We start from the raw sequence: 22,636 nt of genomic DNA, 5'->3' as shown, positions 1-22,636 counted from the left end.
CGGGCAGCTAAACCCGCTGTGTGTGTGACGTGTAGGACCTCCTCCTCCAACACACAAGCAGCAGTAATGGCGGACTACGACAACTACGATGAACGGGACCGGGCCTACGGCAGCTTCGGCGGCGGCCGAGGGTGAGTTTCCGCCGTGCACGGCAGCTTTGTTGCGTCCCCGAAGAGCAAACTCGACCGGACCGTCGCCGTGTTTCCCGCTGCTGTCCGCCCCGAGTCAGGGGAGCAGGCTGTGTAGGCCCCGAAGCTCGACACGCCCCGCGGTTACTGAACAGGCCGAGCAGGCATGAGGGTATCCCGGAGATATCAGCCGGGAAACACCGCGGTCTCGTAGCTGACATGCTAACAGTTAGCAAGCGGCTAGCTAGATGTAGACAGTAAGAACAGGCTCTCCAGTGTAGCGTGGATCGTCCCGCAGCTTGGCGGTACAGATACCCACTCAGCGCGTGTGGCTTTGAGGCGGTGGAGGCGAGTGGTGGGGAAGGAGGCCGCAGCAGGTTTAGGTGGAGGCGGTGGCGGAGCTGCAGGCTGCCCGCATGGCTGCATCATGTGTCCCCTGCTGCACATCCATCCACGTCGCAGTCAGAGCTGAGGGTGGGAGTCGGTTAGAGCCGGTAGATGCGCTTACCGTCAGGTTAGCGGCTGTTTTACGCTCTGTGGCACTGCGTGTTGTTATCTGATTGCTGATAAACGATTTTTTTTTTAAAAAAAGTGATTTTTTTTTTCCTGGAGGGAGGGGGCTTCAGGATGTCTGCAGCACACAAAGCTTTAACATCAGTACAGGCAGGAGTCACCTGTGAGAAGATCGGACTGATGTTCTCTCCTTTATCACAGACTTAATGAACGAATTAATAGAAAACAGGTTTTTTTTGCCGAAAGTTTGCTGAGATTAATTTTTGGTCGATTAATTGTTTCAGCAATTAATCTTTATTTCTGTTTCTTCGGGAGCACCAAACCAAATTTTAATCAAAGTTTAGAGAATGATGAAGAGTTAAAGGGCTGCTTTTCTTCATCAGTTGTTCTGTCAGGAGCTGAATCTGATGAGAGGGGATAAACGTTGGGGCTGAACATGGGGCCTGAAGTCAATATTTTAGGAGTGGAGGGAATTCCCCTCATTGCATGCTTCCATTGGAGCAGGGTGGGCTGTAGAGTTTGAAGGAGTCTGGGCTGATTGAGTGGCTGAGCCCTGCAAAGACAATACATAAAACAGAAACCAGACTAAACTGTGTGAAGGTAATGTCTGGTAAATCAAACTGTGCTAACTTCTGCTTGAGCATCTTCTCAGAGCACTGAGGTCCATGTCGGCACATGTTGAAGCCTGTCTGTGTTTGAAACAGTGGGGGGCGCTGTAGTCCTGCAGGGAGGGAGCAGAGCTCCAGATGTTGTCTTGATTGTTCTTCTAGTCACTCTGCACCGCTGTCCTGAACGTTATTGGACCTCTGTTTGTGGGGATTTCTTGCAATATAAGTGAAAAATTTATGTATAACTCTTTTTAAGATGATCTCCTGATGGCTCCAAAATGAGGCAGAGCAGACTGTGATTGCATGAAGCTTTGTTTGAGGGTGCTAGACGGCTGATTTCAGATCTGAATCCAGACTGTTGCTTCAAGAGTTTAGCAGCTGGCTCCATGTCAGTAGGTCAGAATTTTACTGGTTCGTAAAGAAGCTCAACATAATCTATAAGAACCAAACATCTATTAATAGATTTGTTGTTTATAATAAGTCTGTGTCTGTGAAAACGAGTCCCAGTTTCCCAGATATCCCATTTATTTTAAAGCCAAAGCTAGTGGAAGGTGTGGAGTTCTGCATGCGACTGGCATTCCTGCTACAGGGAGATGCTGCTGCTGGCAGCCTGTAACAAAGCCTCCAACAAGTCAGTTAAAGCTTCATCAGTTTCTCTGCTGTTACTGTGTTTAAGAAGAAAAGGTGGTGTGTGGGAGCAGCACAAATTTTTGCTTCAGTTTAAACGACTCCTGCAGGCAGTTTGAGGTAACACTTTTGACGTGTGAATGTGGAAACACTGTGAGAAAACTGCTCCTCAGTGAGGGTCTGTTTCAGCTTCACAGGGGAACCCTGTCTGAAATCCTTTATTACTGGCCAAAGGTCGTCAGGTCATCGCTCATGTTGAGGGATTTTTGTGGTGGCTGCATAGTATAAAGTGTTGCAGCACTCAGTTTGAAGTTGCTGTGTTAGGACGAGTGCTGGAGGCTGAGAGTGGGCCTGTGGGGGTGGGCGGTCCATCTATGGTCAGGCCAAACAGTCTGAGAAAGCCTCAGTTTGATCAAACCACAACACAGTGCCGGTACTTTTCCTTTGCCAGCATGTTTTATATGCAACACCTGATTTTAGCTGCGCGTTTGTATCATAGCAACAACAACCGGTCAGCGATGGATGCAAATCAACTCCAAATAGCAGCGAGCAGGAGCCAAGCTGGCTGACTTTGTTCATGTAGAGCAGGCTGACGCGCTGCTCAGCTCCTACATTTTAACCCCAAACTGCATGGCCGAAGCTCCTCTGGCTGTGTTCCTGCTTCATCAGACCTCCATCAGTGATCCAGGAGCAGGTGGAGCAGCACACAGCAGAGCGATAACCAAGTGGCTCAGAGTTTTGAGTCCGGTTTGTAGTTTATAATTGTTTCAAAGTTTGAGCAGCTACAGAGGGTTAAACCAGCTGCTCTGAAACGCAGATCTACACTGACGGGTGCACGGCAGCATGTCAAGCAGATGGAAAAAACGTCTTTTTACCTGATAAGAACAACAGGACACAGATTTACTGGCATCGTAAACACACCACTCCCAACCTTCAAAGCGTCATAAATTCCAATTATGATTATTTATTTATTTTTGTTGTTCAGTTGGTGGAAATTTGCAGATTTACCCGTTATAATGATAAGTTAGAGCAATAATTCCTATAAATGGATATAAAACTAGAGATGTGCACTTACGTATCACACATTCAACATCTCCCAGACCGCTGTTTGCTTCCACTAACGGGTTTGCAGAAATCACAAAAACCGCTCCAGACGCACGATTTGTGATCTGATCAGCTGTTCTTTGCACTTCCTATGTTGGAGCATACGTCATAACCTTGTGAGCATCAACTATTGTGTGGTTTCAGTGTGCCTTTAGCTGTGAAAACAGGAAGTGATGTCATTTTTGCAGGAACTGTAGTTTTTTTCCTCCTCCAAAGCCTGTCAAAGCTGGAATACTGGAAACGGTTTATTTTGATGCTTTGTTTGTCATTTTGCTCCAGTTTATAAAAATGAGTCTCACAAATGAAATTCTGAAGACTCAAAATACATTTCCTGTGGTTGGAAACTATTGTGTGCAACTTTTCTTTCTTACAATTTTGATATTTCTTATTGGCTTATTCCGCTTATTAAATAATGTATGTAATTACTGTGGACATTTTACAGACAAATTATTAAAGTTTGACATATAAGGGTTGTACTGATGCATAGCAACTTGAAATGTTTAAAAAAACTCATGTAAAATGTAAAGTTTAGCTCTGGCAGATTGTGAGATTATTTCTGATCGTTCATCAAACTACAGCATTTGGATATCAGCTGATGGTTTTTCCTTTCAGACAGATTTCCAACATTCGTTATGTGTAGTAATTTATTTACTTGTTTGTCTCTTTTTTTAAATCTTCATTTATTGATCATTTTCATTAATAAGATCGACAGAGAGCCAGTTTCGTCCAACAGCATCGTCTGATTGGTCAGGCTCTCATTCCGTTTCACAAAACGGCCGTGAACGAGCGACCGAGCTCATAAAGTCATTGGGAACGCATCACGGGGCCGATTGCAGCTTTTAGGTCTTTCTGTCCCCGCCATTTCCTGTTTAGACTCCAAAGCGAGCACTCCCAGTTTGGAAGACCAGTGAGCTTAATGTGTGGAGAGTTGTTGTCTTTAACTCTGGTCCAGTCTGACCTCTACATCCCACAATCCTCTTTACTTGTGTACCTGTCTCACGATCCTCTGTCCCCCCTCCCATCAGGCCCCGTGGCGGCAGCGGTTCCGGAGGCCCCAGGAAGCAGAAGGAGCTGCCGACAGAGCCTCCGTTCACGGCGTACGTGGGAAACCTGCCGTTCAACACGGTGCAGGGAGACATCGACATCATCTTCAAAGAGCTCAACATCCGCAGCGTCCGATTGGTCAGAGACAAAGAGACAGACAAGTTCAAAGGTTCGGAGGGGGTGTGGGTGTCGGGGATGATGAAGTTTGCCTCGGGTGAAACTTCCTGTCTGACTGTTTGCGTCTCTTTCAGGTTTTTGTTATGTTGAATTTGACGATTTGGAATCTCTAAAAGAAGCTTTGACATACGACGGCGCCGTGAGTATCTGATTTAATAAACCCGACGTTTTCTGGTTGTGCCACGCTGCTGTCTTGTCTGACAGGAACTCTGACCTGCAGTTATTAGGTGAAAGGTCACTGAGGGTGGACATCGCAGAGGGACGAAGACAAGAACGAGGAGCGGGCGGCTTTGGCTTCAGGAAAGACGACGGCAGAGGTACGAGCAGAGAAGAAGAGTGCTAACGTGGTAGGAAGGTTTCCAGGCTGGAGTTAGATCCCAGAGAAAATCAGGCGTGCGTTTCGAAACGGGAAAGCTCTGAGGTGCTCCTCAGTGACCTGGAGCAGAAGACGGCTAAAATAGTTTTCACCAAATTCTTTACCAAAACATTTTTCTGCAGCTGAGTTGCCCATAAATCATCAGTGTTCTGCTAGTCTGTGCTGATTGGTCAGTTAAGGACGCAGGACAGGGCATCCCTGCTCGACGGCGCCCGTACCCAAACGATAGCTCCAGCAGACGTTAGTAGAAGCTTCAAGTGTTTGTTGGCGCTTTATGAATAAAGTTGAACATTTTAACCAATGGGAGGCGGGGCCTGCTCGCGATACGCCCCAAACTGTAATGTATCAGGGAGGTCACGTGGTGCTGGGACCTCCCTGATACAAGAAGACCTCCTGGCTCCTGTTCCTAACCATGTTTCCTTGATCAAGGCCAAGAAAAGGTGATTAGGATAAGTGATGAGGGCTTAGGAAAAGAGGGGAGAGGTCCTGACACGTGCTGGAGGCGGGCGCCGGTTGAATCTGATTCAGATTTAAGTCCAGCCTTCAAGGAAACGCAGACGAAGCATGTTTGATGTTGCCCTGTGACTCTGAGGAGGACTCTTCATCTTTCATGCTTCATTTCTTCATCCTCACCTCCACAGACACCTCCCCTTTTCCTTTCACCTCCCTGCTGTTCGTAGTCACCTGCAGGTAGGTGGAGGCCACCTGACGTCTCCTCCTGCTGACCTTTCACCTTCTTCAGTGTTCAGAGTGCTGCTGCTTCTCTCTAACTCCGATTGGCTCATGGACCACTAACAAGCTTCGCCTCTCTAGTGTAGCCCCTCCCAGCAGGAGGTGCTGCCACCTCCTCTGTTTTCTTTCCTCTCCCCCCCCCCCCCCCCCCCCCCCCTCAGTGTTAAACTGCCCCGTGTCCTCTGCAGGACGAGGAGGCTCTCGAGGCGCTCCCAGAGGAGGAGGAGGAGGACGCGACTCCCGTGAGGACTTCGACCAGCCAGGAGGAGGTGCGGTCAAAGAGTTCAGCAGCTCAGGTTGGACAGCATCGCGTTCCAGCGGCCAATCAGGGCACTGCCAGCTGGGTTCTAGCCAATGGGACGGCAGGAAAATTTCCTCGGCCTCCAAACTTTTTTAAAGCAGTAAAACTAATCAAAGTAATATTTAGACGGCAGACGTGCACTGCTCTCTGTTTACATATATGATGTGAGGCCATATTCTGATTATTGCTCTGGTGGTGAGGCATGATTGACCAGCAAGGGAGACTAACGTTAGAGGCTAACACACCAAACAGGAAGTGGTAACTAGTGTCTGGCTCCGCCTCCTGAAGCTGCTGGACACACCCTGTTTTTCCCCCATCATGCCCTTCACCTCAACCATCTCATATTCATTTCCAGGTCTGGACTCTTTCAGGGCGCCTGTGGCCGTCTATCTGAACACTCACCTGTGTGCGCGTCTGTCTGCTCACCTGTCTCTCTGCAGGTTTTAGAGATGATGACTACATGGGGGGGCGGAGTCGAGGCGGTGGCAGTCGCCCTAGTGACAGAAGGGGTGGAGGTGCAGGGATGGGTCGCTACAGAGACGGACCCCCACGCGGAGGAACGACAGACTTCAGGGAACCGTCTGAAGGTGACATGACTTCCTGCTTTGTTTTTTTTCAGCAACGCTCTGACACAGGTGGATTAGGTTTGGTAAAATATGGCAGCGCTGTATCAGCAGTGACTGTGACACTGATAATACATAGAAAACAATTAGCCAGGTGCTAACAGGTGTGTACGTCTTAGGACCCGCCTGTCGCACAAATCCAGGAAGAGGAAGGATAGCAGAGAGAGTAGGAAGGGTCATCGCAGTATCAGAATCCTGAGCGGATGATCGTCCGATTAGCCAGTGAGGCATACACCTGACACGCTGAGCTGAGAACACAGCAGCGTGACATCAGCACAGCATGTGCACATACCTGTGTTTCTAGAGGCTCCCCCTGGTGGCCTGCTTTGCTTCCTCCTGGTGTCCCACACAGGGGTTAGAAAGAAGAGTGTTTCCTGCTTGTTATAGAAATGCTTCTCTGGAAAAAAGCCCCCAGTTGAGATTTTTCCTGACTGGAAGTAAAATGTCTGTTGATTTAAAAACAGGAAGTTCCCCCGGCGTGCACTGACTGTCTGTTGTTATGTGTCTGTTGCAGAGGAGCGTGCACAGCGGCCTCGGCTGCAGCTGAAGCCTCGGACCGTCTCTGAGCCGCTCAACCAGGTCGCCAACCCCAACTCCGCCATCTTTGGCGGAGCGAAGCCGCGAGAGGAGGTGATATCAAAAGAAAAACCATAAGAGACTGAAGGCCGCACGGCCGTAGGGAGGGGGCGGGGGAGAGGGAGGTTAGGGGGGCGAGAGCGAACTTTAACCAAGAAACGCCAAACGGGGTGATTTAGACGCCACAGTTAGTCCTTCCTGACAGACGGCCAGCTAGCGAGCGAGCGAGCGGACGCTGCCCTCCTCCTCTTCTTCTTCTTCTTCCTGTTTGAGTTCAGTTTGAGCAGAATATTTATTCTTAGTGGGAATAAAGACGAATCGCACTCTGACACTCTGATCAGTAATAAACCTGTAAACACAACACGGCGAGCAGCTCGTCAATGCATGTTCCGTCTTTGGGTTTCTCTGCCCCGCCCCCTCACCGCCACCTCCGCTTTCTGTGATGTCATACCTGCTTTGTCCTGTAGCCCCGCCCCATCCTCTTCTGGGTCAACGGTTGCCCACATTTACTCCAACAGAAAGAAGCTCGGAGGTTAAACCTGTAAAGTCTTTTAGTGTTTCTTTTTTGTATTTTATAGTTGTTGAACTACAGCCCTGCCCCCTCACTCTGATTGGTTGAAAATGTCCCCCACTTTAGTTGTTTTGTTGTTTTAATCTTTGGTGTCTTTTGTTGATTTGGTTAGCGTTACAGCAGCTTGTCGTCCTGGGTGGGTGGGGTTTAATGCCTGGCTCTCAGCAAGCTCCGCCCACTCAGGTGTCCACAGCAGACCCAGTTGATGAAATAAGTAAACTGCTAAAAAGCTTTAGACTTCTGTTCCCATGATGCTCTGCTAGCACAGACAGGTGCTGCATTCACTGTCTGCAGAATTTTACATGAAAAATCAAAAAACGGTGCATTCAGGTGCAGGAGACAGCTCCTCGGGAATCATTAAATCCTACTAGTTTTCCTGATTTATGACTGTGGAAGAACAGACCCTGAATGCAGCACAGTTTGAAAAGGCTCTGATTGGCTGTGTTCTGTCGGGTTTGCAGCGATGTGGCAGTGTCCTGTCCAATCAGCTTTAACAATGCCTCCCACACTGAACACACAGAAGGGAATCTTTTCTGATTGGTCTGTTGATCCACACTGAAAACTTTTATATATATTTTTTAATTTAATTGTATCTATTTTTTTTCTTCTTCTTTTTTTCTTTTAGCTCTTCCCATTTGATTTTTAACTTTTCCTGAAACATTAGCTCTGAGTCACCGTTCGCCTTATTATGAGTTGAATGATTATGAACTGTTCTCTCAGGAACTGCGTCATATTTTTGTAGGAAACAAAATCTACCAGCTTTTATTTAATGTTGGTGAAAATGTTAAGGAAATGTTGTAAGAGAAGTTTGACCACCAACAGCAATGACAGCAGAAATAAGTGAAGACATTGAGCCCGGTCTCTATTGATTCTGTCTCCGTTTGTTTGGTTTACAGGTTTTTACAGGCTCACTGAGACTAAATGTGTAGGCTTATTCTCAAACTTCATAAACTATCCGGTCGTTAAGTCTGACGTCACTAGCCGTGTCTGGGTCTAAACTCCGCTGCAGGTCCATATATCAAACGATCACTATGGCATTACTGAGTTGAAAAACTGTCTAAAGTCTTTCATCTTTAATAAAATGATCAGCGTTCTGCTCTACCAGGTGTAACAATTGAGTTTAACATCCAGGCATCCATGAAAACGGAATTTATGACATTTAACGGAGTTAGAAGTTAGCAGGGAGTTAGCTCGCTAGCTTCTATCTAAATACAATATAGCATGTCCTGACTGCGGGGTTTTGGAAACAAATTAAAACGTACAGCTCTGTTATCACTTCCAACATAAATGAAGACAGAAAACTAAACAGCAGTGACGTTTGTAGGGTTACTGAAGTTGGGCTAGCTGGTATATAATGATGTGCTACGTGACCGCTAGCGACACAGCTATGTTAGCATAATATAAACAAGCTAACTTTTTTTCCACTGGATAAAAGTTAGCGTGAGTGTTCTCGGTGGTCAGGAACAAATGTAATCGCATGGCAGGATGCTGTAAAAGGACCAAACTTCAGCCAGGAGAACAACTGAGATAATCCATCCACAATACCAGGTTAGTCATTCATATACTGCTGCATGGGCTGGGCTGTAGTTACATCCTAAGGTTTTAAAAACTGAGCTTAAATAAATGATTAGCGGTAATAAAAGCCGAGGGAGGTCAACAGTGATCACTGACTGTTTTAGGAGCTTTTTGAGATCAAATAGAAGAAAATACATAACATTAAACATGTTAACAACACAAAAGCCATATTAAACGCAGGCTACTTTAGACCCGGAAGTAGGATTCGTCACGTCATCACTTAACGACCGGATATGTGCAGAACTGTTACTGCTTTAATGTCGTCAGGTGGTCCCATGTGCTCTGAAGTTTCCTGTTCAGGCCCACCACCCTCCAAAATCTGTGAGAAGCTCAGTTAGTCTCTGTACTTTGTAAAAGATGATGGCAGCGCTGTCGTACTCGCACTCAGCGAGGTTAAATCACTTGACGGCAGCTAAAGCAGTGAAAATGTTCTGGACTCTGAACGGTCCCTCGAATCCAGGCAGACGATTTTCATTCATAAAAATCAGGGAGGACAAAATAAGTTCAAAGTGTTTTTCTTAACTTTTATTTTTCCCTTCCTTTGCTCCCCTTTTTCATCTCTTCCTTCTTTTTTTCTCCTTCCATCTGTCTTTGATTACAGCACTGAGTCATTTAAAGCCGCCACCACAGATCCCAACCAGACGGTGGCGCTAGCACGCCGCATTGCCGACAGAACAGAAGAAACCGAAAGCTTTTTTTTTTTTTTTTTCTTTTCTTTTTTTTGTGCTGTTTGGTGGTTTCAGTGTGGGTCAGACGCCAGCGTCCACCGATAAATTGTTGTAAAGTTGATTGTGTACAATAAAGATGGGGCTTTGGTCTGGAACCTGTAACTTCTGTGTGTTTCTCTGTGGCCCGACAGGAAACTGGCTGTAAACCCGGCCCAGGTGAAAGCTTTCAGGTGTGGGTCTGCGTCGCTTTGACATCATGTGGTTTTTTTTTTTTGTTTTTCTTGGAGGTAAAATGCAGAAACGTTTCTGAATAAACAACTGTTAGAACTTTCCTTTCCTTGAGTTTATGGCAATAAAACTGTCTTCATCTTTGTCCTCATACCAACCCGAATGTGTTTAATTTCAGGGTGGGGGAGGCGGGGCATTGATTCCTCATTACATTTTTATTTTTCTTCCAAATGAAAGAAGAATAAAGAATAAAGCTCGTTCTGTTCTGCCTCTGTATGTCTGTGTCGCTCCGACGAGCAGCTCCTGCTGCGGTGACCGGCGTTAATGTTAAACATGACCACAGTCTACAACTTCATCAGGTACACCTCTCCAGCAGCTGGTTGGAGCTCCTTCAGTCGTTGCTCAGAGGTGACATCATCACACACCTGCTGGAGGTGGTTCCGGAGATGCTGCAGGACCTTGCTGAGGGTCTTGGTGGATGTGGGAGGGCTCTTAGAAAGTTTGTTCAACATCTAAAGCAGTTTCACGCATTTCTAAAGGTATCCTGACTTCAGCTGTTTCATTTACAGTCTGGTCACCTGGGACAAACTGAACTCGCTGGACAGGCTTAGAAAGCCGGAAGGTCTCGGTACTATAACTGGACGTCAGCATGAAGTGGCAGGTTGGCTCTGAGAGTAAAGGGTTTGTTCCGGGAGCTCAGGGGCCTCGCTGAGCCAGCAGCGCTCCTATTTCTGTTCATGTCCGCCAGATTGAAGACCGGGACCAATATTGGAACCGCTGACATCAGTGAGGGGCTACTGCAAGGAACTCACCGATGTTGGTCCACAGGTTCTGATCAGTCGGGCTTCAGCTTCCACTACATTAATAACCGGTTCTCTCCCAAACCCAGCAGCAGGCTGCTGAGAAACAGCCTTCAGCTCAATTTAATTTATGCATGCATGTAGCACCAAACCACAGCTACAGTTGCCTCTGGGCCCTTCATATTATAAAGTAAAGACTACAACAGTACAGAGAATCCCCAACGATCTCACGACTTGAGTAAGCACTTGGCAACAGCGGTAAGGAAAAACCCGTTTGAATCAGAAGTTAAACGTGCAGGTAAAAAGAAGGGGAGCAGGCTTTCTCATACATGATGTATGTATCTGTAACCAGGCAGAATAAACTCAATCACTCATTAAACCGGTGGTTCAGTTCTGACCTGTAACATGTATTTTGCTGTTGTGGGGTAAAGGGGCGGGGCTGAGAAAATACAGGTGTGCTTTAAATGAGTTTCTCCAGGTTTCATTCACCTGTGTGTCTACTGTTCATTCAGTTTGAGTTTGACATCGACTCCTTATTGTGGTAGATGTGTGTATTTTATGACACTCACACCATCCTAAACGCATTTGGAATTATTTCCTTTAAACTCAGTAATCCAGTCAAACTGAGCGCCACCTGTGGGCGGGGCCTGTTAGCACAGGTAATCATCCAAGTCTGAGGGTAATCGATCAGGTTACACTTAAATAAAGTTCTCGAAAAAATAAAAGTTCAAAAACGGTTTCTGCTATTATAAATAAGTCAAAGTTGTAATTCACTTAAGTACAAATGCTGGCGTCCTCCGGTGTGTGCGTGCGTGTGCGCGCGTGCGTGCGTCCGAAGTCTTCCTGGTTGGCTGTGTTGTTGTCTCAGCCCTCGCAGTGTCTCTGTGCTCCTGTTATTCCTTCACTTCCTCCTTCAGGTCGTCGTCATGTTGTTTAACTAACTAGCAGCTGCTGGTTAGTGTTTCTTAACTACCATCAACTTGTCCGGGAGTTAGCTATCTGCTAGCTCTAGCAACCCTGTCATCAACAGGTAAGACGCCTCATTACGTCGGTAACCGACCCGGCTATTTGTCAGTTAACCCGTAAAGTGAGACAGTTAACCCGGTCTAAGTGTCCGAGCTACTGTCGTCTGTCCTGCTCTGAGTTTCTTTGAGTCTTTGCTCTTTTCAAACTTCTCTAACCAGCCTAGCGTTAGCATAGTTTTTAGCCTCCTAGCAGCAGAGGGTACTTCCCGGACTTAACATGCCGGATTCCGTTAACAAACCGTCGGATTTAAAGTCCCGTGAGTTACCGGTAAGTGTATAATCATCTCTGAACAAAGTAATTCGGACTTCACGCCACTTATATGGAGACGTTTTCTCATTCGGCTCTCAGTTATAATTAAACAATGCTCATTTAAATGACACGCCAGCTTGAATACCGATGAAGTTTAGTCGGAGTCAAGTTGTGTGCCGTGTTGATGATTTATTAAATACGAATCTCGAAACTTTATGAAACATAAAGCCGAATTCATCAGAACATTAGCGGGAATATTTCAACAGTTTTTCCACAGTGTTTTTTTTAACGTCGGCGACAAACGCGACACAAACGTCCATTTTTCTCACGGAATTCGGCTAACTGTCACCTGTGTGCAAAACGAAGTTGTTTTGGCCATTTACAGTGTTTATTTCACGACGACAACAAACCTGTAGCGTAAAATACTGAACTCAGACTTTAATATCAGAAGTTCCAGTAAAATGTGGTCACGTGTCTTTGGATAAAGCGAGATTAAAGCTGTTTGTTATGGAGACAAATATGAGTCATGTTTGTAAAGTAAGAATCCAGTTCTGTGAAACGTGAAGCAGAGTTGATGAGAATAAGAACAGCGAGCAGTTTTTAGTATACAACTTTATTATCGAGCGCTACGCGAAAGAAACATCAGTTTTTCTTATGGAGTCTGGCAAATGGGGAAATTGTTGAAATGACCAGAAACAATCAGTGATTAAAGATAAGGTGACGAAAGCTGTGGAGGGTTGATGAGGGCAGCACTGACAGGTTCAGCTGCTTTATAAAAGCGACTGTTTACAATTTAGGTGAATTTTTAATTTTTCTTTTTGTTTCCAGACGTGACTTTGTGGTTTCACTTCAGTTTTTACTGTTTAAAGTCTTTACTTTCATTTTAGTTCTTCTTTGTCACGTGAAACTTTAAAAATCAAAGTTTTCAAATATTTCACATGATATAGTAGAAATGCCTGAGCAGCAAGCATCTAATCTGAAGTTAGCGTTCAATAACATGCTGAGAATGCAGAGAGAGATCATTGAGTTGGTGAGCTGTGTTGAACTTAGTCACAGCGACTGTCTTAATACCTATTGGATCACCATGGTAACTGATGCTGAGCACAAACTGGACTGGAGCCGGTGAGGTTCAGTGTAACATGCTCAGGTGGGCTGTGGCATTCAAAGCTCGCGCTCGCCGTCACGCCGCCATCAGCCTGATATAGGCAGGATCCACGCTTTCATGCTGTTAGACTGGGGCAGCAGAAACTGAGCTTCAGACCAGGCAGCATTTTTCCATCTTCTATTGTCGTTTAGTGGCTTCAGTTTGTTGTTCACAGCTGGCAGGTGTGGCACCTGCGGGTCAGCGTACTGGGGTTGGTCATTCGAGTTCCTGTTGCCTCGCTCTCAGCTTGAAGCAGACTGTCTATTGTCTCCCAGAGAGCTGCCTCTCACGGGACCTTTTCTCACATTCTCGGTAAACTCAGAGATGGCTGTGTGGGAAACTCCCAGCACATCAGCAGTTTCTGAAACACTCTGATCCATGTGTCTAAATGCACGGAGCTCCTGTCGTGTGATTGGCTGATCAGATACTTGTGTTGAGGAGCGGTTGAAGAGGTGTACGAGCGGCCGTGTATGTTTCGGTACGAGCTCAGTCTGGTCAATCATTTTTGTCTTCCACGCGTCACACTTCATCATTTATCATCTTTATTCATCTCCGTCCCGCTAACACTGTATGTGATTTGAGTAGTGGCGCTTCATCACTGCTCTCGTGTGAGCATGCTCAGAGCCAGAGTGTTTTAACAGGGAAGTTTGATCGCTCCATCGTGATGCGTGCTCTGCAGTTTTCCGTTTTGTCCGTCCAGCGAACAGAGAAAAAGAGAAAACCTGGAAAAGTCGGAGCTGCTCTGTGACACAGACCTGCAACAAGCTACTGATCCTTAGTCAGGATCGTTGTGTGTTTGCATACACACCACACCGCTGTTTGTGTCCCACTGCAGAAGGAAAATGTTCATATAATCGAGCCGAAAAGAGCAAATGAAGCCAAACTGGTTTAAATTAAAGGCTTTTATTGTGAAGGACTCAGAGGAACGTGTTTTTAACTCCATAAACCTGTGTCTTTCTGTGTGTGCGCGTGTGTGTGTCAGCCATGTTTGCGTCCTGCTGTAACTGGCTCTGTATGGACACAGCCAATGCGGATCAGCCCACTCGAAGCGACAGACGTCATCAGTCCTACACCAACTCGGCCTTCACCAGCCAGCCGTCTCCTCCACCTGAACACACCTGTAAGGCCTGCGGGGGGCGGCTCGACACACCTGCCACAAAAGTAAGTGAGTGATTGTTCCAGCCCTGAGCCTGCAGCTGCAGCGAGGTCCTGTGGACATTGTCCACAGGGAGGGGGGGGTCGTCACACTTGTGTTCAAAGGGCTGTTGGAGGTTAAAGTTCTGGATCACGTGACAGATTTTTGGATCCTTGTTAGAGCTGGTTGGTAGGACCACCTAAAGCAGGGGTGGGCAACTCCAGGCCTCGAGGGCCGGTGTCCCTGCAGGTTTTAGATGCGTCCTTGATCCATCACAGCTGATTCAAATGGTTAAAGGACCTCCTCAACATGTCCTGTAGTTCTCCAGAGGCCTGGTAAAGAACTAATCATGTGATTCAGGTGTGCTGACCCAGGGTGAGATCTAACACCTGCAGGGACACCGGCCCTCGAGGCCTGGAGTTGGACACCCCTGACCTAAAGGCTCCATATAAGTGATTATTACATCAAATACACTTTCTTCATCGCAGACGTTGGGAGGTTCCTGTTTGAGGAGCCAAAACATTAAACACAGATCCCTTAAATGAGGTGAAATAGTTCATAAAATAGAAACGGTGCAGATGCTCGGCTCTTTGTTTTCATCCACTCAACTCCCCGCCCCGCCTCCGTAAGGGATTCAGCTGTGGCACTTTCAGAAGGTTCAGCCCGTTTACTTCCTTCCTTATGGGCCGGGACTCGATGGAGAACGCCAAAAAACGAAGCCGTCGAGTGAACTTTGCTGGTGGACGGTGCACGGGCAACCTCATGTAGGGACGCGGTGTTGGAATAATTTACAGGTTTAGGAGTTCATCCCAGGAACAGAGCAGGATGCACAACTCTGGCTCGGTGCAGTAAGTCGAAGCAGCCAATCGGCAGCTTATCTGTAATGTAGTAAATGAAGGAAAAGCTCCGGGACGCTGAAAGTGGCGGCTCACTTCCTTTGTTTTGCTTTGTGGTTGGTGGAAAACCCAGAGCAGAGATTTGCTGAAGCGACCAGGAAACAACCAGCAGCTGATTAAAACACCAGAGCGGACTTTGTGTCTGTGGGCTTCAGGCTGTCGTGCCTTTAAAAGCACAATCATCGTTTGTGTGTTTAACAGTCTTCTGGCTGCCATCACAGAGGAACTCGTCCGTGTTGAGCCTGCTCAACTGCGTGACCGAGCTGAGCTGGAAGGACGCACATTCCTGATGGTATTAATTGGATTGTTGGGTGTAACCACTCATTAACTGAAGGGTCGTTCAGTTAATGAGTGGTTACAGTCTGACAGGCTGCTTTAACCTTCGATCCCTTCAGTCAAAGTTCAGACTGCTGAGTGTGTTTTATGATTCATAATGTTGGGTTGTGCAGAAGAAATCAGATCATTCTGTATTTAAAAATCCCGTAACAACACCTGTCGCCTCACGGTGGTTTCTACTGGACTCCAGTTCATTCGTCACGGAGGGAACGGGAGCCTGTGTGGATCAGAAAGAACGACACGAAGAGGACGTCACTCTGACCTCAGAGATGACTGCAAGACAACAATCTCTGCATGCTGGGTTACCTAGCAACACATATTGTTTACACATGTTTGAAGGCAGCTGTAACACGAGCCACGGCGAGCTCGATGACACTGATAAATGTACGGCAGGCGGGAGAATAATTATCGCAGGGCTGAACGGGTCAGAGCGGGATGGAGGAGTGGGCGGGTCGCCGTGCAGAGCAGCAGGGCGGAGAGTCAGACGGCGTCAGGCCTGAGGAGAAGCGTCAGCGTGCACCATGTGATAACCTTCAAACCCAGGCCGCCAGCAGAACTGGAAGCAGCTGTGAACAGCTGTTGTGCTGTTGGTTCATCATTTTTATTCTGATGTGAAGTTTAACTTTGTAAACTGTGAGCGAGATCAGTCCTCTCTCTCTCTCTCTGTCTCTCTCTCTCTCTCTCTCTCTCTCTCTCTCTCTCTCTCTGTCCCCTCTCTGTCCCCTCTCTCTCTCTCTCTCTGTCCCCTCTCTCTCTCTCTCTCTCTCTCTCTCTCTCTCTCTCTCTCTGTCCCCTCTCTCTCTCTCTCTCTCTCTCTCTCTGTCTCTCTCTCTGTCCCCTCTCTGTCCCCTCTCTCTCTCTCTCTCTCTCTCTCTCTCTCTCTCTGTCTCTCTCTCTGTCCCCTCTCTGTCCCCTCTCTCTCTCTCTCTCTCTCTGTCCCCTCTCTCTCTCTCTCTCTCTCTCTCTCTCTCTGTCCCCTCTCTGTCCCCTCTCTCTCTCTCTCTCTCTCTGTCCCCTCTCTCCTCTCTCTCTCTCTGTCCCCTCTCTCTCTCTCTCTCTCTGTCCCCCTCTCTCTCTCTCTCTCTCTCTCTCTCTCTCTGTCTCTCTCTGTCTCTCTCTCTGTCCCCTCTCTGTCCCCTCTCTCTCTCTCTCTTTGTCCCTCTCTCTCTCTCTCTCTCTGTCTCTGTCCCCTCTCTCTCTCTCTCTCTCTCTCTCTCTCTCTCTCTCTCTCTCTCTCTCTCTCTCTCTCTCTCTCTCTCTGTCCCCTCTCTCTCTCTGTCTCTCTCTCTGTCCCCTCTCTCTCTCTCTCTCTCTCTCTGTCCCCTCTCTGTCCCCTCTCTCTCTCTCTCTCTGTCCCCTCTCTCTCTCTCTCTCTCTCTCTCTCTCTCTCTCTCTCTGTCTCTCTCTCTGTCCCCTCTCTGTCCCTCTCTCTCTCTCTCTTTGTCCCCTCTCTCTCTCTCTCTCTCTGTCTCTGTCCCCTCTCTCTCTCTCTCTCTCTCTCTCTCTCTCTCTGTCTCTCTCTCTGTCCCCTCTCTGTCCCCTCTCTCTCTCTCTCTCTGTCCCCTCTCTCTGTCCTCTCTCTCTCTCTGTCCCCTCTCTCTGTCCTCTCTCTCTCTCTGTCCCCTCTCTCTCTCTCTCTCTCTTTGTCCTCTCTCCCTCTCTCTCTCTCTCTCCCACAGATGCTCCACATCAGTGATTTTGTCCATATTAGGTGTGGATCCTTCTGATTGGTGGCCTGTTGGCGTCACCTGTGGCGTGATTGACAGCTCAGGTCTGCCTCTGTGTTTCAGCACGTGTGCGTCGACTGTAAGAAGAACTACTGCAGCCGCTGCTCCGCCCAGCAGGCGCCTCGGCCACGCCTCTGTCACACCTGTCAGCGTTTCTACGGCAACCTGCTGGAGCGGGCAGAGCTGATGAAGCTGAAAGTGAAGGAGCTCCGGGACTACCTGCACCTGCACGAGGTTTCCACCCACATGTGCAGAGAAAAGGTGACGTATGCGTCATATTTCCCACTTCCTGATGAGACGTGCACGTATTCTTGTGTTTTAGTGCGGTATCCAGGTGGGAGGAGTCAGTGAGACCCGCTATGGCCTGATTAACCATATTCACGGTCCGTCGCACTCGTGCAGTTGCTGGAGTGTTGTTCCTCCTCTTCGCATTCATAACAGGGAAGAGGAGGAAGAGTCTGACCGGGTGCTGGCGTCAGAGCTTGAGCGCTCCAGCTGACCTCTGATGACCTCTGATGACCTCTGCTTCTGTTGCTGCTGGAGAATCCATCGTCTGTGAGGCTGGCACAAAGCAAAGCTGAAATTTTTGGTCTCCTGTGGGAGCACACTCCTCTCTGTTCACATCTTTGTGCCTGAGCACAGCGCTGTGCGCCTGGTCTGATGATGTTTAACCCGTAATGACTCGGTCTCCGTGCTGTAGCTGTTTACCTCCACCAGGGGGCAGTGTCACAAACAGCCGGTCTGTGGGCTGCTCAGCTTAGTCCTTCAGACACGAAGAGAGAGATGCTGTTGAAGCAGATGTCAGGTGTAGCATGCAACCGCGTTCTGCAGAGCACGCAAGCACGGGCAGACGTCTGCTGCAAACTAGCTGACATGTCCCGTGTGTGTAAAGTGTCACGGGTTTACATGATGGAGACTATTAAACACTGCACACACACTGGGTGCTCACCAGTGTGGCACCTGGTCCCGCCCTGTGGGATCCAGGCAGAGGGTTTCTCTAGTCACGGTCTCCATTAAAACCATCTAGAGTTTTTGCTGCTGAATGATCTACATGATGAGTTTGTTCCTGCCGCTGTTTCCTGTTTGCAGGAGGAGCTGGTGGAGCTGGTTCTGGGTCAGCAGCCGTCCCCGTCGAGCAGCTCCGGCCCCGAGACCCCGAGCACCCACCCGCCCTCTGTGACCTCTCATTCGCCAGCACCTCGCATCTCCACCTCCACTCCCGAGCCCCCCACACCTACACCTACTCCAACTCCTGACCCCCCCACTGTACACCCCGAGGCCCCGGCCCCACCCACAGAGACAGCCCCTGCTGAGCCTGACATTCAGGATGAAGACCAGGTAAACCCAGAACCGGCCGTTAAGTGTCCAATAATGAGAGAGGGAGAGCTCAGAGCGAGCTTATGTCCTGGTTCTGTTTTTAAACCCGAGCCTGAGTTTCCTGAGTGACTCTGTGTCTCGGTTCAGACCTGGGACCCCGAAGACACCCCGGTTACCGGCCGCAGGGCGTCTCTGGCGGACCTGACCTGCCTGGATGACATCGAGGCGCTCAGCGTCCGGCAGCTGAAGGAAATCCTGGCCAGGAACTTTGTGGACTACAAAGGCTGCTGTGAGAAGTGGGAGCTGATGGAGAGAGTGAGGCGCCTGTACCAGGACCAGCAGAGCCTGCTGGGTGAGAGAGTCCACTGTTAACACGAAACAGACTTAATACATATACAGAAGGAGAGCGCCCCCTACAGTTACGCTTTCATGATACTCAAAGAAAACAACGTGCACTAAAATTCAAAAGGGAAGTGATTCTGAGTTTGTCCTGTTTGGTTCACGTTTGCACCAAATGGTAAATGGACTGATTCTCCCAGAGTGCTCAAAGCGCTCAGCATTTAAATCGGATCAGTTCTGATCACAGACGTGAAAAATAAGTTAGAGTAGGAAAAGTTTCCTCACGAGCGGACGTCCTCTCGGTTTAGAGAGGATGCTGCACACAGGCCTCCGTTCTTCAAACACTTTTGAAACAGCTTTCTTGTGTTTCTGTTTTGCTTTCAGCTGCCAACGCTGTGAACGCTTCAGGTGAGTCTGATCACACCGAGTAACGCTGATGTCGTGTTTACATGCTGTCATTAAAGAAGCGGTTGTCGCTCCTTCGTCTCCAGAATCGGGCGGTGTCGGCACCGGAGGTCTGGAGGAGAACCTCTGTAAGATCTGTATGGACTCCCCCATCGACTGCGTGCTGCTGGAGTGCGGTCACATGGTCACCTGCACCAAGTGTGGAAAGAGAATGAGCGAGTGCCCCATGTGTCGCCAGTACGTCGTCAGAGCCGTCCACGTCTTCCGGTCCTGATCCTAGCTGCGGCTGAACCCAGGTAACCCGACCCAGACCTGGCAAACCAGTTTAACCCAGAGCGTGCATCCAGACCTAGTTTAACAAACTGGGCGCTGCCGCTTTAACAGTCTGATGTTGTTCTGGATTTAAACGAGTCTTCTTAAAGTGTTTTTTCCCTTCTTTGTAGGACCGACTGCCTCCAAAGCAATAAACTGTAATCAGGTCTTTCTGAAGGGAACTTGACAGAATGGGCTTTTATTTTGATAACTTTATTTTTCTAATGGTATGCCTGTCTGAAGACGGTGAGACGGGACCTTACCCCACCTTCAGAGCTGCTGTTTAGATGCACACACTGAATGTACAAACTCTCGCTGCGGAGAGTTCACCGCACATTTGTGAACTAATCGATTGAGAAACCACCGTGCCTTCATCGCCTTGCCGCCGCCTCGGTCTGACCTGCGGCCGTCAGCCTGCGCGCAGCCAGGCAGGAGTCTACCAATGCAGCAGGTGATGACAACCAGGAAGTCCTCGCGGTGCCTTCAAGTCCACGCTCGGCCTGCGTTCTTATCACAGTCATGTTTACGCTGCAATAAGGAAGTGAAGCGAACAGCAGCCGGCCCTCAGCCTTCAGTGTAATAACAGCAGCTTCAATGTGTCCTACACAGGAAGTTAATGATGCATTCTTCACATGGAACCATCTGTTCAGACAGATTTCTGTTTTACAGATAGTTTGCATAATTAACTGTTTTTTTTAAGGAAATACTCAGGGAACCATCTTTAAATATCTATTTCTGTCTGAACGGCAGCCTAAACCTGGAAAGATGTTTTTGTTACAGAAGGAACATCTGCAGTCACGTCTCATATTCACACTAAATTTACCCTCAGTCACTGTCACTAACAGGAAACCACAGGAACATGAAAACCAGTATCCTTCTAATTACCATTTACAGTAAAGTCCAATCGTACACCTTCACATACGTGACATCATAGCAGGAACCAGCAGGGGGCAGCACACACATCACCTGAACTAAACAAACTCTAAGGATGGGACCAAATGCATAACGTGGAGCCGGCGCTTCCCCTGACGTCCATGCACACGCTCACATTTCTGAATATTTTTAGGGCAACAAAGAAGTTCACGATGAAGGATTCAGACTTGGGTGGAGAAATGTCAGGACAGCATTCAGAGTCGGTGCTTATCACAAGGAACAAAGTCGGGAAACCGCGATTCCCAGCTAGCGTGTTGGCATGTAAGCACTTGCAGACTCAGAGGTCAGATTTCTTCCTGGCCTGGACCTCCAGCTCTTCATCCTCTCTGCCTGGAAACGACACAAACTGGAGGTTTGGGTGAAGCCGGAGCTTTAAATGTATTAACAGGTTTACTGGAAACAGCAGAGGCCCTGAAACGCTAACATGAGGGACTCCTTAAAGACAGAGGAAGACTGTTTGTGTGTTATTGAGCTTTTAGACTTTTTGGATTTAAGTTGACTTTGTTTGCACTAAACTGTTGATTTTAAACTGTTTTTCAGCAGGTTTGCAGGAGGACGGTTTGTCCTTTTCCCGAGGTTTTTATTCTAGTGAAATCACTGTGTTTGATCTTTGTGAACATTTTGGATTCAGATGGTGTTACTCGCTGGCCTTTAACCTGTAACTTCTTCCTCTGTGGTGCAGTGGGATCATGCGAGCTCAGCTGTGGAGCTCACACTGCACTATAGAGCTTCTAGCTGAAACTTACACAGGACCTTGTGTCTGTGAGCACGGTGAGGCGGGGCCAGTGAAAACAGCACAGCTGGAATGTAAACCTCTAATCCAGCTGTTTCCTCATTAGTCCCCTGGCTGCGAGCTTTTTAAAAGGACACACTGTGATCTGCAGACTTTAAGTTTTTACTTTAGCCGCCTCACGTTGACCTGTCTCTGTGTTGGAACCTTTATTTACTCAGAATGTTTCTGCAGCTACCAGTGAGACACGTTTTTACAGAGCGACAGGAAGCTTTATTTTTCTGAGTGAGCTTTGCATCGTATTCTAATAAAACTTGATTTTCATTGAGTTCTGTGTCCTGTGCTTCATTGGGTTTATTGAGGGGTGCTCAACATTTAACTGATTACGGTGGAATCTTTATTTTGTGACTTCACATAAGAAGCTTCGCAGGTCAAATTCAGCTTCATTTGTGCTTCTTCCTGTACGTAGTTCAGCTGCTTCAGCTCTGATGTCCATTTCTGGAAGCCTGCCGAGGGGCAGCACAGGTGTGCTGCTTGTACTTCCAGGCTGCGAGGAAGCCTGTGATCTAAGGGATGACTCCTAATTACATCTACCGCATATTTTAAAAATTCGGCTGCATTTGATAAGAACGTCTGATAACTGCTTTAAAAGATGTTTACTGGTGTACGTTCCAAAGATGGAAATTAGCAACCCCAGAGTTAAAATCCAGACTCCGCTCAACATTTTCTGGAAATGTATCTAAAATTTGATCTCGATATGGTTTCTAGAGATGCTTTTTGAATAAAGGTTTAACTACAGCCAGCTTGAAGGCCTGTGGTACATAGCTGATTATTAGAGATAGGTTGATCATATTTAAGATCGAAGCATTAATTAATGGCAGGACTTCTTTGAGCAGTTTTGTAGGAATGGGGTCTAAAAGACACGTTGATGGTTTGGAGGAAGTAATTATTGAAGTTAACTCAGAAAGATCAATTGGAGAAAAAGAGTCTAACTTAACATCAATGGTACTAAGAGTAGCTGTAGATAATATTACATCTGTGGGATGATTATTGGTAATTTTTTCTCTAATGATAAAAATTTTATTTGTGAAGAAGTTCATGAAGTCATTACTAGTTAACGTTAAAGGGATGGTTGGCTCAACAGCACTGTGATGAAGTCTACTCCCCACTGCTGTGTGATCAACTTAGGTCCTCTTGCATTAATTGTCCAGGATGCTTCTCTTCTGCTCACGTGACACAAACAATCTAGCTAGCACCCTCTTTATTTTATAATGAATTTAAAGTCTTGCTTATAAAATTTTAAATGTCCTGTCTCCCATTTACCTGGCAGACCTTCTATATATACCCCACCGTCTCTGAGATCAGCTGGCCACTCACTCCTTGGTGTCCCTGTGCTGAGACCAGCGATCGAGCTGCTGATCGTACTCTAGAATCTA

General features: G+C 47.6%; 2 protein-coding genes across 7 annotated transcripts; both read left to right on the top strand.

Annotated features, from left to right (window-relative positions):
• eif4h (eukaryotic translation initiation factor 4h) lies at positions 1 to 9,785 on the top strand. Of its 3 annotated transcripts, XM_026191897.1 has the most exons (8): positions 2 to 131; positions 4,006 to 4,193; positions 4,276 to 4,340; positions 4,422 to 4,518; positions 5,498 to 5,605; positions 6,051 to 6,197; positions 6,748 to 6,863; positions 9,557 to 9,785. In XM_026191897.1, the coding sequence occupies exons 1-8, from the start codon at positions 67 to 69 to the stop codon at positions 9,560 to 9,562; spliced, it is 792 nt and encodes a 263-aa protein (XP_026047682.1). In that variant the 5' UTR covers positions 2 to 66; the 3' UTR covers positions 9,563 to 9,785. The 3 variants fall into 3 exon arrangements, with proteins under 3 accessions (XP_026047683.1, XP_026047682.1, XP_026047685.1); XM_026191898.1 differs by lacking the exon at positions 9,557 to 9,785 and having other exon boundaries at positions 1 to 131; positions 5,498 to 5,578; positions 6,748 to 7,170; XM_026191900.1 differs by lacking the exon at positions 5,498 to 5,605 and having other exon boundaries at positions 3 to 131.
• Positions 9,786 to 10,076: 291 nt separating this feature from the next.
• Positions 10,077 to 19,724, top strand: rffl (ring finger and FYVE-like domain containing E3 ubiquitin protein ligase). 4 transcript variants are annotated; one of them, XM_026191894.1, is made up of 8 exons: positions 10,077 to 10,909; positions 14,053 to 14,231; positions 17,228 to 17,425; positions 18,254 to 18,502; positions 18,629 to 18,833; positions 19,205 to 19,228; positions 19,312 to 19,521; positions 19,669 to 19,724. In XM_026191894.1, exons 2-7 carry the CDS (start codon positions 14,055 to 14,057, stop codon positions 19,497 to 19,499), a joined length of 1,041 nt encoding a protein of 346 aa, XP_026047679.1. In that variant the 5' UTR covers positions 10,077 to 10,909; positions 14,053 to 14,054; the 3' UTR covers positions 19,500 to 19,521; positions 19,669 to 19,724. The 4 variants fall into 4 exon arrangements, with proteins under 4 accessions (XP_026047679.1, XP_026047681.1, XP_026047678.1 ...); XM_026191896.1 differs by lacking the exon at positions 10,077 to 10,909 and adding an exon at positions 11,129 to 11,310; XM_026191893.1 differs by lacking the exon at positions 10,077 to 10,909 and adding an exon at positions 11,350 to 11,681.
• Positions 19,725 to 22,636: the final 2,912 nt, after the last annotated feature.

This window comes from Astatotilapia calliptera, chromosome 14 (assembly GCF_900246225.1).
Source record: "Astatotilapia calliptera chromosome 14, fAstCal1.2, whole genome shotgun sequence".
Classification (NCBI taxonomy): Eukaryota; Metazoa; Chordata; class Actinopteri; order Cichliformes; family Cichlidae; genus Astatotilapia; species Astatotilapia calliptera.
Note: the sequence above shows the minus strand (reverse complement) of the source record. Positions and strands in the feature narration are given on the sequence as shown.

Bases quoted from the DNA above. Each gene is read 5' to 3' on its own strand.
- rffl (XM_026191894.1), top strand. From the start codon at position 14,055: ATGTTTGCGTCCTGCTGTAACTGGCTCTGTATGGACACAGCCAATGCG. The intron at 17,426-18,253 runs GTGACGTATGCG...TCCTGTTTGCAG, and splicing joins CCCACATGTGCAGAGAAAAG to GAGGAGCTGGTGGAGCTGGT. The intron at 18,503-18,628 runs GTAAACCCAGAA...GTCTCGGTTCAG, and splicing joins ACATTCAGGATGAAGACCAG to ACCTGGGACCCCGAAGACAC.
- eif4h (XM_026191897.1), top strand. From the start codon at position 67: ATGGCGGACTACGACAACTACGATGAACGGGACCGGGCCTACGGCAGC. The intron at 5,606-6,050 runs GTTGGACAGCAT...GTCTCTCTGCAG, and splicing joins CAAAGAGTTCAGCAGCTCAG to GTTTTAGAGATGATGACTAC. The intron at 6,198-6,747 runs GTGACATGACTT...TGTCTGTTGCAG, and splicing joins CTTCAGGGAACCGTCTGAAG to AGGAGCGTGCACAGCGGCCT.